Source organism: Pipra filicauda, unplaced genomic scaffold (assembly GCF_003945595.2).
Source record: "Pipra filicauda isolate LSUMZ 115617 unplaced genomic scaffold, ASM394559v2 scaffold6_size6359152_pilon, whole genome shotgun sequence".
Lineage (NCBI taxonomy): Eukaryota > Metazoa > Chordata > Aves > Passeriformes > Pipridae > Pipra > Pipra filicauda.
In genome coordinates, this window is record NW_024104865.1 from 1139252 (window position 1) to 1156693 (window position 17442).

General features: G+C 39.6%; 1 protein-coding gene across 2 annotated transcripts; it reads right to left on the reverse strand.

Annotated features, from left to right (window-relative positions):
• Positions 1 to 302: 302 nt before the first annotated feature.
• On the reverse strand, positions 303 to 16768 carry LOC113985815 (serine/arginine-rich splicing factor 5-like). Of its 2 annotated transcripts, none has more exons than XM_027716929.2 (8): positions 16685 to 16768; positions 14331 to 14469; positions 10711 to 10781; positions 9850 to 9936; positions 7531 to 7603; positions 3665 to 3738; positions 2742 to 2852; positions 303 to 1778 (listed from the first exon to the last, which is right to left on the reverse strand). In XM_027716929.2, the coding sequence occupies exons 2-8, from the start codon at positions 14454 to 14456 to the stop codon at positions 1487 to 1489; spliced, it is 834 nt and encodes a 277-aa protein (XP_027572730.1). In that variant the 5' UTR covers positions 14457 to 14469; positions 16685 to 16768; the 3' UTR covers positions 303 to 1486. The 2 variants fall into 2 exon arrangements, with proteins under 2 accessions (XP_027572730.1, XP_039244930.1); XM_039388996.1 differs by lacking the exon at positions 16685 to 16768 and adding an exon at positions 16082 to 16378.
• Between the last annotated feature and the right edge of the window lie 674 nt (positions 16769 to 17442).

Here is a 17442-nt window from a genome sequence, read left to right on the forward strand (position 1 = left end):
TCCAACACTTACGGCCACCTGGTTGTTGATTCCTCTGCTGAACTGGTGGAACAGAGGGTATCACACAAACCTGTCTGCAAGGAAAGAATATTGTGCCATCCATTCAAACAGCCACTGCTGGCCATGACGGTAAAATCCTATCCTGTCCTGTTAGTCAGATCTCATTTACTTACATGTCATAACTTGTTTCTAGTTTACATTTCGCTTGCTTCCATACAGGTATACCTTCAGATAAATTTCTCTGTGATCATGTTAGAAAGATTTTATGAAGTAAACAAACACTATTAAATGAAACTGCAAAGTAAGCCAGAAAAAGGTTTGATTTTATTAGGAATGGTACATTTAAACACATGTAAGACTTTGGGATTAATTTACATATTTTTTTCCAAAAACGTTTCCCTTCTTTAACGATACAGAAGTTAAAAAAAAGTACCTAATTCCAAATTTTAAGAACGAACAGTATTTGCAGTGGAAATTTCTATTAATCAAAACAACTGTGCATTCAGGAGATTTGACTACACTTTTCCTGGGATATTTTTTGCTGCTCTCATTACTAAAATAACCTTCCTTTCCATCAAGACTATTGCTAGTCATACACATGTTATTCAGTATCACACTTCTGGGTATGAAAGCTATGTCACTCTTATAAACATCAAAAACATGGACATGCATATTGACATTTCTGTGCAGTTTTATGGAATCACCTGTCAAATAAGGCCTATACATACAATACCACATACTAGTGAATGACTGTAAAATTATTATAATGGATTCTCAATAATCCTGACATTTGGATGGTATGTTTCATTTTAACAGAAAATTCCAGCTTTCATTACTGCTTAACATTGTATTGATTCACTATCCAAATGAGCAATATTCAACTAAACAATGTGTATTCCTGAAAGTCTGTTGCAAATTAAGCATATTGTCAACGTCATGTAAAGCTGGAACTTAAAACAGCCTGTTAAGCCAAGCAACAGGGAAAAAAGGGAACTCTAAACTAATTTCATCTGGTCCATTCATTCTCGCACAGAAAAGTAGCCACAGAACCTTAAAGGATTAAAATCTATACTTCCTGTTCTCGGACTTAATACCAAGGACAAAAGCTAACATAGTATTTTGGAAGTCAAAGGCCTTGGAGGTGGAGGGGAAAGTGGGGGCAAGATAGGGAGAAAGCAGCGTATTGTCTCATCCCATTACCTCAGCATTATGTGTACATAATATACCTATGATAGAAATGTTTACTAATAGCAGGGAAAAAAATAAAAAAGACTTCCCACTCCAGACTTCACTGAAAGAAGAAAGCTGACAGCCAGCCCCTCCTCACAGAGATGGCCTATTTGATGACAGGCACTTTGGCAATGTAAGAGGAGGTCACCCTTTCATCATGTTAACTCTTCCCCTCCCAGTTCTCATATATAATTTGTCTCAAGTCTTCGAGAAACTTGAATCAAATTAAATGCTTTAATACATCTCTTAGAGCAGGTTAACTACGGCTATGAGCAGAGCTCGACCTAGAACGAGATTTTCTTTTAGAAGAAGAAGGAGATGGGGAAGAAGCTATCAAGCTGGAGCGGTGGCTTTTGTGGGAGTAACTCTTTTTAGGAGTACGGCTGCGAGAACGAGAGCGAGATCGAGAGCGAGATCGGGATCGAGAGCGAGACCTGGACCTGGACCTTGATCTTGACCTGGACCTGGACCGGCTGTCTGATCTGGAAGATCCTGTAGACCTGGACCTGCTGCGAGATCTTGAGTAACTCCTTGATCGAGATCTGCTTCTAGAGAAACACAATTAAAAGCTGTAGTCTCGACTCCTACTAAATTTAAAGTAATCAATTAAAATTCTCAACTACTTGGCGTGCACGGCACATCAATCTGAACATCTGAATGCACTATTCACAGCATTCAGTTATTGCAGAGTGCTGCTAGATTTCTGTTATGCTCCATCATGACAGTATCTTAGGTCAAGGCTATCCGGAACTGCTGGCCTTAACATTCTCTTCTGGTTTGGCAAAATATGAACTGCTGAATAAAAGATGCCTCCCCCCAGCTCCTGCCAGAAGGAGACAAACCAATTTTTAGGCATTTATCAAGAAAAACACAGAAATGAAACTTCATACCTGTGGTATTTATTCTCTCTAGAAATGCCCATGAAAATTAGTAAGTTTCTTTCTAGATGCTAAAAAAGTCTCTAAAGGTGTGGAACACCAGCACACTTTAATGCCTAAAAGTTTAACACCTTAATTAGTAATGCATCCCTTTTTTCATGGAAAGAAATGGATTTATTTTTAAGAAAGACAATTAAAAAGCTCAGCCAACATGTTTTTTTAATGACTAAGTGGCAGAACTGCTTTAGGAATAATGCAAGCAAGCTAATTGTTTTTCTTTTATTGTCACAAAAAAGCTGGCCTTAAGAACTATTTATCAACATTTCACAGGACTGTGAAACAACTTTCCATTAAATTAAAGGTTTTCAATACAAAAATGTATAGCTTTTTAGAAGTTCTTTCATTATAATATCACATTTTGTCTTACAAAAAAAATCTTACTCTCATCCAAAAGTGTTCTATTTACCTTGTTTCAGCAAGTTACTTCTTATCTTAATCTGTTTACATTGCTAGAAAGTGGTTCTGTGCAGTGATATTTAGCTTGGGGACAAAAAAATTAGATAATAAAACTTTGGCATCAATACTACCCAAATCCCTGCCCTCAACAGAATTTTATCAGGTCAGGTGACATACCTATGCCTTCTGTGGTCTTCAGTCAGTTTAATTCTGCGTCCATTCAGCTCAGTGCCATCCAATTTTTCCAGTGCACTCTTCATGTCACTGTAAGATGCAAACTCCACAACCCTGTTTAGCATCATGAAAAAAAAAGTTTCAGAGAAATCGAAAAAGGATAACACGTCTGGCCCTTTTTCAATCTGTTGATTCATGGCTTGATGTTTTATCTTCTGAAAACGAACTTTTAACTTGGTTAACAGCAAAATATTACACTAACAGTACTAGCCACCTATACCTTTCACATCTATACTTTTAACATTACCAGAACTCTCATCTGCAATGAGAGACAATGCAAGAAGCTACACAAACCTGCACCAGCTGAGGAAGTATCTTTCAGTCCTCCACTAAACTGCATTCCAAAGCTGTCCAAGAAACAAAATAAACTTGCAGATTCTCCTGCCCTATTTAAGAATTTTTAACAGTGAATACAAAATATTCAGTCTTTGTACTTTTGTAGTCTGCAGAATCAGGAATGGAGAGCAGGCAAGTAGCTGTTCTCTGTGGAGGTTGGTTATGTTCATTTGACTATTGAAGCAGTGCAAACCAGGCACAGACAGGAGGTATTTTAGCCTCAGGAGTCAACTCATAAGTGATTATATAAAAGTAAGTTAAAGACAGCTTAATTTAACTGTTGAAAAGTATTCTCCCTTTCCTTTCTGCTTTCACACATTGTTTTCATGGTAGAGTATGGAGACTTGAGTTCAATACTGAACTCCTACTTTCTGACTGATTGTTTTTTGTGTTGTTTTGTTTTTTTTAACTGGACAAATTTCAGCATCTAAGCCACAACATAGATTTATATTTCATTTCTTTTATATCACAAGAATAACTGTGCCCTTAGCAGTTTCGGTTATACAGATTTAGACACAAAGTGAACTTACCCTTCATTCCTGTTGTTTCTGTGAGCATCCACATAGGTGACCTCCCCTGCCTTTCTCATAACATCTTTCAAGTCCTGCAGCAAAAGTTAACATTTTAGTCTTAAACATGACACAAATGAGTCAGCTACCAGTAATACTCCCCTAAAGCTTTCTCTGCTAAAACTGCTTAATGCTTTTCAATTTATATGTATAAAAATATACATATAATTTAAAAAATGTTTTTGAAACTGTAATAGCAGCTGCATTTAGAAAAGAGCCCTCATTTTACAACTACAGTGAATAAAACACTGCTTTTAAGATAATCCTGCATCCCAAAAACAGGTGTTATGAAAACACAGTGCAATACTTAAAATACCAACATGTGCACTGAAATCAGAACAATAAGAGATGAGAAGCACCATAGTATAAATGCAGATTTTCATAACTAACACCCCAATTAAATGACAATCCAATATATGTAGACAAATTCATCCTATATGCTCACCTCCCCCAACTTCCCAATAAAATTAAAAGCAAAACCGTGTAATTACTATATGATCAAAAATTTTCCAAAGGGAATGTTTTTTCTTAAGTTTCACTTGAATATCTGTCACACTACAGTGTCACGTCAATAGAATCCTCGTATTAAACTTAACAGAGGCGAAACACGCAGAAACAGTAAAATTACTTGCTTAGTAATAGATAAAGCACAAACAAATAATGCAAAAGGTCACAAAAAAGCTAAACATCTGTATAAGTTAAGGCAGCACTTTTACCAAACAGTATCTGGTATTTTATAATCCCAGACTACTTACCGCAAAACGCCACAAGTGGCAGGTGATATAAGAAGGTACCTTAAGCAAAGAGTTGCTTGTCCAATACCTAGCTGGCCAAGAGGAACTCTCTTACATGAGAAAGGCAGAGTGATGGCTCATAGCAATATGCTTCACGGAGGTACCAGAGGCCCTGAAAGCACTGGACATAGTCTCCAGTCTCCAGAAGTGGCTAAAGAACCCGAGGATGATCTGTGCTAGCCAATCGAGATCAAACCCAGGCAAACCAAGATCTAGATCGCCAAAAAACAGGAGTGTCATAGGAACCAAAAGGAAAATTCAGAACAGGCCAAACCCTAGAATTTCAGCCACTAGAAAACCCCCAAATCTTTGGTTCTTTTTCCTCCACACAAGAAAAATGAAGGTTACCCAAATCAAGGTTGTTAGAAGAGGTTCAAAATGCACTTGGTTAGAAATATGCTTAAGGAAGAAAAGACTACAAAACAAAAAGCCAAGAAAAACTTTAGAACATTTGCCACAGAATATGAGAAAGCTTAATTTTATCTAGTATTTTAATTAAAATTCAATAGTTTTGTTAAAAACTGGCATATGCAAAGTAGTAATTTTTCTTGTTTCACAGGTCTTACTTAACACAAAGAAATAGCAATGAAAAATAGGCCCTATAGTACCATTAAAAACAACACTTCCAATGTCCGTATGTTTACCTCAGTTTAGAGATTTTGGCTCTGCTCAAGTCAATGAGGGTTTAACCAGACCAGGACTGGTAAGTCAAAATGAAATTTAAACTGTTAATCTACATAATTATTTCCTAATTCAATAACTTTAGGCTTTAAAATTGAGGCTGCCAGTCTTGCCGCACTATATGCTGAATCCTAAGAATCATCAACATGAAGTATCTTTTGTAATAGCAATGACAACGTGATTAAGATGCTGGCATTATTGCTCAAAACAGGGTAAGTGTGCATGTGTTATAAAAGCTCGACGTTCTGTTATTAAGAGGATTGTTTTGAAGTTATCTAGTTTTACTTAACCAGTGGAACAACCAAATTTTATCCTAAGTTTACTGTTCTGATTCACTTTAAACAGCACAAGAAAACCCTGTTGTCCTTCACAGCAAAAAAATCTAAAGTGTAGGACAACCATAAATAGAACAAACACCGATTAAAAAATACATCTTGATGTAAAACAGACCTACTTTTCTCAACTGTTTGAAAATTCACAGATACTGAAGAACTAATGAGGGTGGTTGGAAAGCTCTGAACATGCAGAAAAATATGTTCGTTAAAGTAGGAGAATTCTAACAGTTTGTCTACTACTTAGAGATGAGATTATCTATTAACAATTTTGTGGCTTGGTTGTTTGTTTTTTGTTTTTGTTTTTGTCTTTTATATCCCAACATAATAACTTCTAAAGGAGACAGATGTTCTCAAAGCATGGGGATCTGGACACACCAAAGATGAAATCAGGTGCATAAGTTTTAAAGCAAGGTTCTATACCAACTGTGCTTCCTAGCAGCTGAAGGATTAGAAGGGAAGAATAATGCCACTACTGTTAATGCATTAGCTATTTTAACCTGTTGTGTAAGTAGCATAGTTAGAAGTTAAAACACTATAGTCAGTATCAAAGTAGTACAGCTTCAAAACTAAATGCAGCTTACATGTGGTTGTTAGCTTCAAATGATGTCTATTTAGGCAAATATCAAGAAGTCAAGTTTCTTATGCTAACTTATCATATATTTAAGTCATTAAAACATTTAATTAGAATACTTAAGATTCACCAGTATGAAATCTGAATTGGATAGGCTTCAAATTAAGATGTAAGTACACATAAAGCCATTATAAATATTCACAAGTAAAAGAAACTTAAGGAAATGCTAATTTTTTTTTCAACTTACAAATTTAACACTAAACACGATTTATTCTCCTTGACACTCCACTATAGCTTACTTCTCTGGTCCCTACTGTCGTTTCCAAGTGACAATCTCTTCATAAATGTAACCGCGTAGCATACCCAGAAGATATTTAGATTAAATCCACTTGCTCATCACATCAACTCAGTTTTTTTTTTTAGCTATTCAATAATTAACACAACTGTACAATTATGAACCCTTTGAACCTGTGATGCAGAAGATAGACAAAATTAGTTCAACTGGTTATCTGCATGGACTGCACCCAAACTCTTATGAAACACATCAGCAGAGCTCCAGGCAAGCTGAGCAGCCTCCTCGCGGGGAAGTAGCTTCAAGACTGAGGCTTTGAACATTCAACATCATCTACTGCATCTTTCAGTACATTAATTAAAGTCTCTTTATATTCTTTGAATATTGATTAATGAATAAAGCTTAAAGAGCAAGACTAAACTCCACTATTCACTCACCTTTCATAAATAGCATCTGTTGCTATGCCCTTAAAAAGTGAACTTTCTATATAGACTGTATACTACGCAGAACACAACTAAAGGAATTGATTATAGGGCTATTCTGTTAAAAGCCAGCTAGATATTAGCAAAACATTAGCAAAGGGTGAAAAAAAACAAAAATGAAAGGTGGTAAGAAATCTTCACATGACAAGTACTGAAAGTCTGGGGTTTTTTTTAAAAAATATCTACAGTAAGCATACTTGATACAGTAGCTCTCTTAAAATTCCCTCCATTATAACAATGTATTACCAGACTTCTCAATCATGCATCAGGTCACAAAAGTCTTTTGCAAACCATATGAAATGACCGTAAATTTCACTCAAAACAAAGGCATGCACTTCCAGGTGTAACAATACAAAAGGATGATATGACATTTGAATAAATGTTATGCTTCAGTATTTTAGAAACAATCTAGAGCCTTTAAAAGTTTTATTAGTTGGTAAACACAAGTAAGGGAGAATCATTTCCCAACTACAAAATCTAGTTATATAGCTATTTGTACAGCTATGAAACAAAAGACTTCTTCAAGTGTTGGAATGCTAATTTTTAGCAATCACTGAAGCTTTTTGTTCACATTAAATATTTATGATGGCTTTATTAAGAAATTAGGCTGAAAGTAGTCTACTTATAGGGTAGTAAAATAAGGTGTGAAAAAAAGATAAGATGCTAACTCACCTGCCAGCTGATACGGGAGGAAAGGTTTTCAACAATGATCCTGTGTTCGGTACGAACAGGAGGTCCATATCGGCTGGAAGAATTCAAAGGAAGAAAAAGAAAAAAATTCTCCAGTGTAAGGAATTTTGAACTTAAGAAATCTGACATTTTCTACAGTTTACTGTAAGATTGAAGTAATTTCCTGGTTGCTGGACTGCAGACTTCTCCCCAGTCAAGAACATATTTAAGTCTCCACTACTAGAAGCAAGCTGCTACATGGGGATTAAAAAGAATTTAGATGAACTTTTTACCAAGGCAGTCAATATAGTTGCCATTTTTTTTCTAGATACACCAAAATAAATGTCTGGTAGAATGAAAATAATATAAAGAGATTTAGTTCAATTTTGGTATTTGACCTGCTTGGTTTATACTTATGGAAAAGACAATCTTTTTTTCTATCTTTTTTTATGCTGTTCCATTCTGCTTCAGGTCAGGGAGCTAGAAGGCACAATTCAAAGGCATTTTAGTTCATGCTTCTAAATTCCAAATAACTTGTTAATATTTTTAAATACCACCATGATCTATATTAGGGTTTTTTTTTTATAGAAATATTCCTATTTCAGTAAAATGAAAGTTAATGAACTGGTTGTCCTGAAATAACTATGGCAGTTTACAGTTCCTGAATGAAAGCTGATGTTTTCAATTTAACAAAAAATTAAAGACCCTCTCAAAAATGAAAATGTGGCTTGAAAATATTCATACAGGATAGTAAAACATCTGGAAAGAATGTAAATCTGAAAAGAATACCCTTGCAAGTCTTTTCTGCTCCCAATCCTAGTAATTCTGAATAGAAAGAGATTTGAGAATTACGGAAAAAGGTATGCCAGTCTTTTGGTAAGTAATGCAGGATTCTAACAATGACACTACTTGGTTTTACTAGAAAAAAGATTCAAGAATCGAGAGCACTGACCTTAGAGAAAATTATTCTCATCTTCTCCTCCTACAGAAACACAATCCTAAATTGTGCATATTGATTTATACACTGAATCACAGGCAATTTCATTTCAGTGCATACCTCAAAGTGTCCCAATTTTTTTCAGAACATCCGTATCTTCCAGGTATTTAAACAGGTCCCAGAGTCACAAAACTGGCAGGCTGTCTCATTTTTCCTTTATAGCAAACCACAGTCTCTTCCTGTCCGGCACTGGCAGTCTGACATCATGAACTGACTATAGCGTCAGATGCCCACAACCTTAAATCACACTTCTTACTTTACAAGTCCACTTTTAGCCTGGACCTCAGACCAATCATACCCCATCAAGGTTACTGCCACTAAGAAAAAACGATCTAATTAGCATACTTTCATATGCAAATCAGATGTTCTAGACACTGGTTTGTAACTGGCAGCAATTCTGACTTTGAAACAAAGGTTTCTATCCATTATATCTTTGTCTTTCTTTCAATCTCTATTCTGCATAGGCCACAGCTATAAATGTTTCTACAGAGCAAACTTTTCCATACGTTTTTACTTCACACAGGCAGATATAAAGTGCAAAGATGTAATGACTAGTTGTGTGGTGGAATATATTCAAATCTGCAGAACTTTCACTGCAAGTTGGTGTAAGGTTCAGCACTGGCTCAAATCATTGAAAATGAACAACTCCACAAATACTGCGCGTCCACTAGAGGTATTCTAGAGAAGAGCTATGTCCTGTTTTTCAGATTCCATCCCTTGACAGAGATTCTCCTTTAGTAAGGCACCTGCTTGGTCAGCAAACTTACTCAACTGGTATCTAAACACTTCTGCACGTGTTAGTATCTTGTGCCCTAGCACTGCTCCTTTTCTAGCCTGTGCTGACCTAAGCATTTTGATAACCATACAACTGGAAATGTGAAAGCTTGGTTAGACAGTAAGTACCTTGAACTGTTGCTCTACAATAATTCTACTTAGCATGTAAGCTCAGTTTGATGACAAAAGCTTCGAGATGCTAAGTCTGGCATTTTTCTTGACTTAGTGTTAAAAACAGCCATTACAACTGCAACAATACTCCTTCACACAATTTACATGATGGTAGGAAGCAAGACCAACGTAGTGCCTACAATATGGCAAAGGAGCATTTCATAATACGTTTGTGAACCTCTGTGAGACAGTTAAACAGCTTTAAAATCCACACTCAGACAGAGAAGGCAAATAATAGTAATGGACCTACACAGTTTGAGAACGTATTTGTGAAGCTATACAAGAGCAGTGCTGGATCCCTAAATCACAAGAAGAAAACAATTTTTCACTCCAGTTCTTCAATTGCTGTGCTGGGAGGAAAAAGAGTCCAGACCACCTACCTAGATCCACTCTGAGACTGATAGTAACTGAACCGTTGTGAGAATCTCCCCCTTCCTCTTCGGGCTCGAGCATGCTCAATTGTGACCCTTATGACAGGAACAAAATGAAACAGCACATGAAAAAATAAACCAACGAACTTCAAGTATTTGACACTGACTTAAAAATCTTTCACAACTGGAAGCACATGTGCACAAACAGGAATTATCTTGCCCGTGCAAAGAATGATTTATAACAAAATCACTGGCATTTCTTAAAGAGCCAGACCAGTGGGTTTCTCTTTTCTCATTCATATCCCTCAGACTTTTCATGAAAATTGTCACAGGTCTGTAATTTAGACTGATACACCTGAATTTGCTTAACTAGAGCCCAAGAATAACCACAGAGACAAAAGAGTACCAAAATAAGTAACAAAAACCTAATGACCTAAAATCCAGCTTCCACAATCATAATAAGAATTACAGTAACATACAATGACCATAGTCCCCATTGCTGCAAACTGAAGGGCAACGCTCCAAATGATGACAGGTTTATCATCTTATTTTCTGGTCAACAGACAGATAAATAACAAATAAGTTTAATTCCCTCTTACTAATATTTCTTCTAATAACAAGACCCTGAGTTAGCTTTGAAAGAGAACTAAGTGCAAGTAGAGAAAACAGTCAGCCCTGCTCCAAACCACTCTTCCTCCAGTCCCAAACTAATCTCTGTCTTACAGAAGACTATAGCCTGAATCACCATGAATGTCTTTAACGTATCCCACCACAGAGCCAAAAGAAATGGGCATCAGAGCACAAGATAATACACTGCATTTGGATGCAAAGCACTTTTTCTGTTCCTAAGGGAAATTATATCACGCTTACCTTTCATCGCACAACTCTTTACCATTTAGTTCATAAATTGCATCATCAGCATCCCTGTGGTCTTCAAATTCCTAGAAAGAAAATAGGAATAAAAAAATCTTTTCCCTCACGTTATATGCAAATACTAGTATGTGTTCTTTATAAATTTTAGATTTCTGCAGCAAGTATCACCCAGAACTTTGAACAAGAAAGTGAATTCATAGTACATTTATGACTGAAAAGCAAAGGTGTTCCTATTCACAACCCTTTCTTCTCCTTCCACCCCACAAACTCCTTTTGCCTCTCTCAGTTGTTTCAGTATAACTATTTGCAGGACCTCTATAAAATAAATTAATTAAATGACCTGGTTTACTACAGATGTATCTAAAATACTTTTGGGGAGAGGTGGAGAGAATTATTTCAAGGCATACAGTTTAAAACACAGCCCTATATACAGGGAAATCCTACATAATAACATGAGCTGATCAACTGCAAACAAAAGCAGGAGATTTGTGCACTCCCAAAATCCTCTTAAGAGTTCTGGGGCTAATTCAGTTCTTACTGAATTGGTAAAGAAAGAGTAAACCAGAAAAAAAGCCCTTCTAATTTTTTTCTGAGTGAATTCAGCTCACTAGCTGGGCAAAAAGGTGCCCTTGTAAGAAGAGTATGAAACATAAGCCCGTCTTCAGCACTGGCCACCTGCAGGTCCAGATTAGCTATAACATGCATAATTCCATATAGTGTTCCAACAGAATCTCTCACTTCGCTTTTGGCAGAAATGCTGCTTTAGTCAGCCTGAGTAGCCTCTGCCCACTATCCAGCCCACTGGTTCATGCCAAAGCTATTTGTACAGCTCTGCAGGAAACTAGGTCAAGAAACCTACCCAGATGAAAAATAGCACACTTTGTGCAGGAGGTGGGGTGAAAAAGACAGTGTTGTTTTTCAAACAGATCAGCTCCCCAGGTAGGTTCATTATGTGGTTGTACAACTGCAGGAACGCCATGTGAGGCAAGGGGACAAAGGAAAGAAATAAAGCAGAGAGAACAAGCAGCTGGGTAGGGACTGCTTGAAGCAAGCGTAGACGGAGAGAAAAAATAGTGGAACTGCAGCTTGTGAGCAACGAACAACAGAGAAGAAGTTTCTCAAGAAAGTGTTTGCATAACCGTAAACTGCTTTTCAGAAGCAATACTGGCTTAATCAATCTTCCCCATTCTGTACTCAAATCTGTTTCACTACCAAGTGAAACATCACACATCTTCGCATGATGCTGCAAAGATTATCTTGAGAAAATTTAGGCCTAGCATTTAAGAGTATCAATAGTCAGCACCTACAACTCCCATTATTTCAGCTAGTTTCTAACAAACTGAATGTCTTCAAGTCTATCTAGCTTTATGATCTGAAGTTTAAAAACATTACACCCTGAAATCTACAAAATTTAAGTAGATATAATAAGTTTCACAGAACAAGCAATGATTTCAATCAAGCACAATGAAACATGCTTTTAACACTACAACAATGTTCACTTGGTTTTGTGACTGGCTCTATAAACACAGATCTTAAATAACCAAACCCAGATGAACAGGCAAAAACATGGCAAGGGAAGTGCCACAAATGATGCCTTCAATGTGTTTATAAATTAGACGGATGACAGGATCAAGTGCACCCTCACCAATTTTGTGCCTGACACCAAAGTGGGAGGAGAAACAGATATACCAGAAGGAAAAACCATCCCACAGAAAGACCTTGATAGGCTGAAAGGTAAGGCAAACAAGAATCACAAGTTTTAACAAAATATAAACGTGAAGTGCTGCACCTGAGTTAAAATAGTCCTAGGAGCAGAACAGGCTGGGGGTTGAGTGGCTGGAGTGTAGCTCTGCCGAAAAGGACATGGAAATCCTTGTGGAGAGTCAGCTAAGCATGAGTCAGCAGTGTGGCCTTGCTACAATGAAAGCAAATCTCATCCTGGGCTGCATAAGTAGGAGCACAAGCAGCAGACCAGGGGATCCAGTTATCCCACCCTACTTGGCATTTGTTAGGCCACACCTGGAACACTGTGTCCAGTTTTGGTCCCTCCAGCTCATATAAGACATTGAAAAATTGGAATGAGGCTAGCAGAGGGCCACCAACACTGATCAGAAGGTTGGAGAACAAAAAAAAGGTTGAGAGAGCTGTGTTTGTTCAGCCTGAAGAAAGGGCACCTCCAAGGGGATCCAGTCAGAATCTTCCAAAACCTAAAACACAGTTACATTGACAACAGAAATGATTTCCTCATGTGGGTGCAGAGTGATGGGATGACCAGGGGGGGAGGATGGGGGGGTGACGGGGGGATGATGGGGAGGGGGGGGAAAGGTTTCTTCAGTTGAAAGGAAAAAAAATTTTATCCTGAGAACAATTAAAATTTTTAGATAAATTTATGAGACAATTATTCAATCTTATTAGTGAGCTTTGAAAGGAAAATGGTTCTGCCTGGGAACCAGAGAAGAGAGGAGGGAGGACTGACTGACTCGCTTACAGGAGTTGAACAGAAGTTGTTCCTGAATGAGTCAACAGCCCTGCCCAAGAAGAGAAGAGCAACACTCAGGGAAAGGGGATTGAGAAATAGCGGCAATTGGAAAAAGCACTCTAAATAAACCCAGGCTCACGTCTAGATCAGCCATTTACCTCCGGACTTTAAGAGACACATATTTACCTACTGCCAGTCAACAAGAAGTAGGTCATACTGCAGGGCAACCAGGAACCAGCATGTGTAGGCATTAAGGAACAATACTCATACAAAGCTAAAGTAGGCAAAGCCTGGTTTTTTTTCTTTTCCTATAACTTCACTCAAGGGACTGATCTTGGTAGAAAGAACGGCATGTAAACCTGCCAAAGTGTGAGGGCAGTATCACCCTTTCCAGTTTGAACTCAGTGCTGCAGAACAGCTAATTCTCAGTTCTCAGGAGGTAATATTTAAGAGATGGGCTGATCCTGAGTCAATTTGGGAACCCGCAGAACCACAAAATTTGGACAACAGTTTAGGAGCATAGAGCTCTGGAAAGCAGTGCCAGGAAACTGAAATCCAATGAACCATCTATTTCATTCAACAGTGTGACAGACACATAGGCCCTGTTAACATGTATTGATGGTGAATGTGACTAACTTCAGCTACAAGAGTCAAAAGCTGTGCTGCTGTAGTCCACCAGCAAGCACCTGTTATACCTGTTGTTTTAGCCAACGACTCTGGTTTTATGTCAGGCCGTGATTTAGAGATACGAGCAAGCAGACTTGTTATAAGACAGCTTATAAGGAGTGAGAGAGGAACATAAGTGGTTCTGTATAAGCTTTTCTCCAGATGAGGACTCTGTAAAATTTTGCACTGCCATAACAGGATATTTATACAGTCTTCAGAAATGAGAGATAAATTTTAAATCCATGAAAGCCTTTGATCAAACAATGTATTTAATGAAGCTAGAATATTACCAAGACTTTGAGCAAAACTTGGACTGTAATCCCAAATTCTGAAAAGCGGTCTGAAATGTATATTAATATTTTCCATTTCCAATTGCAACTATTATTCTTTTAATCATCTTCCCTTCCTTGACATCAGCCTAGCAAGGTTAGTATCTACAAGCAAGAGGACGGAAAACAAGGTTATTACTTACCACAAATCCAAATCCATTTTTTAGATGGATTTCTCGTATGCGACCATATCCTTTGAAGAATTTCTCCACATCCCGTTCACGAGCACGTGAGCTCAAGTGTCCAACAAAGACACGGCAGCCACTCATCTTAAAGTTGATGCTAAGAAAGAAAACAGCACTGTTTATCAGATTAACAAACTTAAAATAGGGTCATTAAGATCACTTTTACATCTCAGAAATCTTAGTTTAATAGGATTTGATTTTACTGTCCTCCAGGTATATGTTAAAAACCCAATTCTCTATATCAAGAGAAGTGAAAAAATCCTGTCTTGCTGACTTCTGCTAGAACCCACACAGAACTCCCCATTTTCTCCTTTTTAAGCATGTAACTTAACGACTTCTTATACCTGAAATAACATTTTTGTTTGCTGTCAGACTACTAAGATTTTTGTATCACAAAGCATGAAAGAAAACCCTAATCTATAACCTCAAAGATTAAATTATTGGGCTAGCAGCAGTTGAAAAAAAAAAAAAAGAACAAAACTGTTATGCTAAACATTGAAACATAAAAATTTTGCTTTGACCTGGAAGAACTGCTGCAATAAAAGCTGTATTAGCATAAAAGAGATAAACGGTCATCATCAAATTGTTTCCATTTCCAGTAACCATAAATACCTTATTTTAACAGTCTGCCAGGTTCTGAAAAAACATTTTTTCATTATGAGATTTCAACAACAGCAAAAATTTAAAAAATCGCTATTTTGGATATTCGTATTTTCAAAACTATCTACTGATCAAGGATACATAATTTGAGACACTTTATGAAAACTCCATTGCTTACCCTGAGGTGTCACTTTTTCGGTTTATGTGATTTAGAAATTTTTTAAGTTCTTGTAACTGGAAAATATTATTTGGCTCACTCAGTGAGCTTGCTGTCATACAATAAACAAATAATCCAAACTGTACAGAATGAAAATATTATGTGATTTTGCCTTACAATACTGGGCTGTAAAGCAGGCAGAATAAACAGACAACATATCACATTAGCTGTGAAAATAATTCCAGTCAATTTGGATACAGTATTTTGAATTAGTGCGATTTAACGAACACCCATTAGGTCTCTTTTGATTAGTTTCTTTACTCAGACTCGCTGTGCCATGTGAGAAGTGCCAAAATTTTGGAAAACTGGGTACTGGGCTTTTTATGGGGCAAGGGGTTGAACTGTGACAGCACTCAGACTCGCCTCAGACATCCCCAAACCACGACCTGAGGTGATGGCTATTTATTTAATCACTTTCATGTGGAAAGTTTTGTGCTTCCTCCACAACGCTGCCCTTTGTAGCCATCCTCTCCTTTGTGCTCACACGTGCATTTTAATGCCCACACAGAAATTCAGTTCAGTGGGCTAGTTCACCTCCCTCACAAAGCATGGAGTACCCCGGTTTCCCTGGTGCACCCTTACCACGCAAACACTGGGAAGGCCAGCAGCGGGTATTAAGGGAAAGGCAAGCCCTTGCAGAGAAAAGACAGCCTTACGTAACGGTGTGCTTTAAAACACGGCAAGAAGAGCCACTCTGGCAATAGCGCTCATTTGGGGAGCAACACAGATTTGAAAAACTAAAACGACTGCGTAGCTGCTGTTCAGTATTTTCAGCTGTAGGAAAACAAGGTGGGGAGATTAATCGCAGAAGAAAATGAATACGGGGTGGGTGGGTGGAACTGACCACCACTGAAACTGTCACGGACAGGCGAAAGAGGTGCGAACAACTCGCCTGCGCGTTATTTACTCAGCCATCAGAGACTACAGTCGTTGCGAGATCTGTACTGCCACTTGCAAGGCGCGGAGCTTCACACGTTGTTCCTACCGCAATCCCACCGAGTTCGCTCGCTGGCGGCTCACAAAATAAGGAAAAGCCGTCGAGAAGCACGGCCCCACAGCAACCGGCCATCTGCTCCTCCCTCCTTTCGAGCGGCCGAGATGGGCCGGGGCTGCGCCAGGCCCGCCGCCTGCCCAAGGCAGGAGGGCCCTGTGCACAGGCCCGCCGCCACTGCGGCGCCGGCCCACGCAGAGCCGCCGGCCCCTCCGGCTCTTCGAAGCTTTGCGCTCGCCTCCAAACACCGCCGGCCCCCGGCCACCCCGCCGGGATCAGCCTTCCCCGCCGCGGGGCACCGATGGAGCGCGAGGCCTGCCCGTTCGCGGCTCCACCGAGCGCCCGGGCCTGCGGCGCCGCGCGGCGCCAGCGCGGCCTCCGCCCGCGGCTCCCCCCACCTCGGCCCGTCCCCACCCCACCGCGGGGCCCGGCCGCCAGAACCCCACCGATGGCTCCCCGCGCCCGCCCCGGCCTCCCCCAAGCCGAGGAGGGGCCGCCACACACCGTCGCGGAGCGGCGAGTCCTGCGGGCCGTGCGGAGCCTCGGTGCGGCCGCGGCGACAATGGCTGCCGGCTGCTCCGACCGCCGCTACGCCACTGCGCCTGCGCTCACCCGCCCCGCCCGCGCCGCGCCGCGCGGCACCACGGGAAGTGTAGGCGCGGAGGGGCCGTTGGGAGGGACCCCGGAGATCACCTTGCTCCAGCGCCGGGTCCTGGACACGGACACCTCTCACCAACCAGGCTGCTCAGAGCCTCACCCAACCTGGCCCTGAGCATTTCCAGGGATGGGGCACCCACAGCGACTCTGGGGAAGCTGTTGGTGCTGAACTGCCTCTGACTTTTGACTAAGACACGGCAAAAAAGTTGGGTGTCACTTCTGCTTAATAAGTGGGGGAGCAAAGTCACACGTCCAAAGAACTCATCTGAAGTGTTACACTTAGCCACTCATTCTGCCAATAAAAGGTTGCTGTGGCTAGCCCCTTACTACCACCTTCTTCTCCTCTTCAGCACACAGAATTGTACTGCTTTGGATAAAACCACAATACTGCTATAATGTCACTGACCCCAGAGGGAAACCCTGGGTGGGGAAGAGTGGCTAGTGAAGATCCAGGACTGTAGGGCAGAAGCAGTTTTTCCATGCATAAACAGCACACTACTTTCCTGGTTTATCAGTATCAGATGTACTCACTTTGTGGAATTCTTAGTGTCATTAATGATAAAAATTGTTACCTGTTTCTTCAGTGTAGCATAGCTTATTAAGTC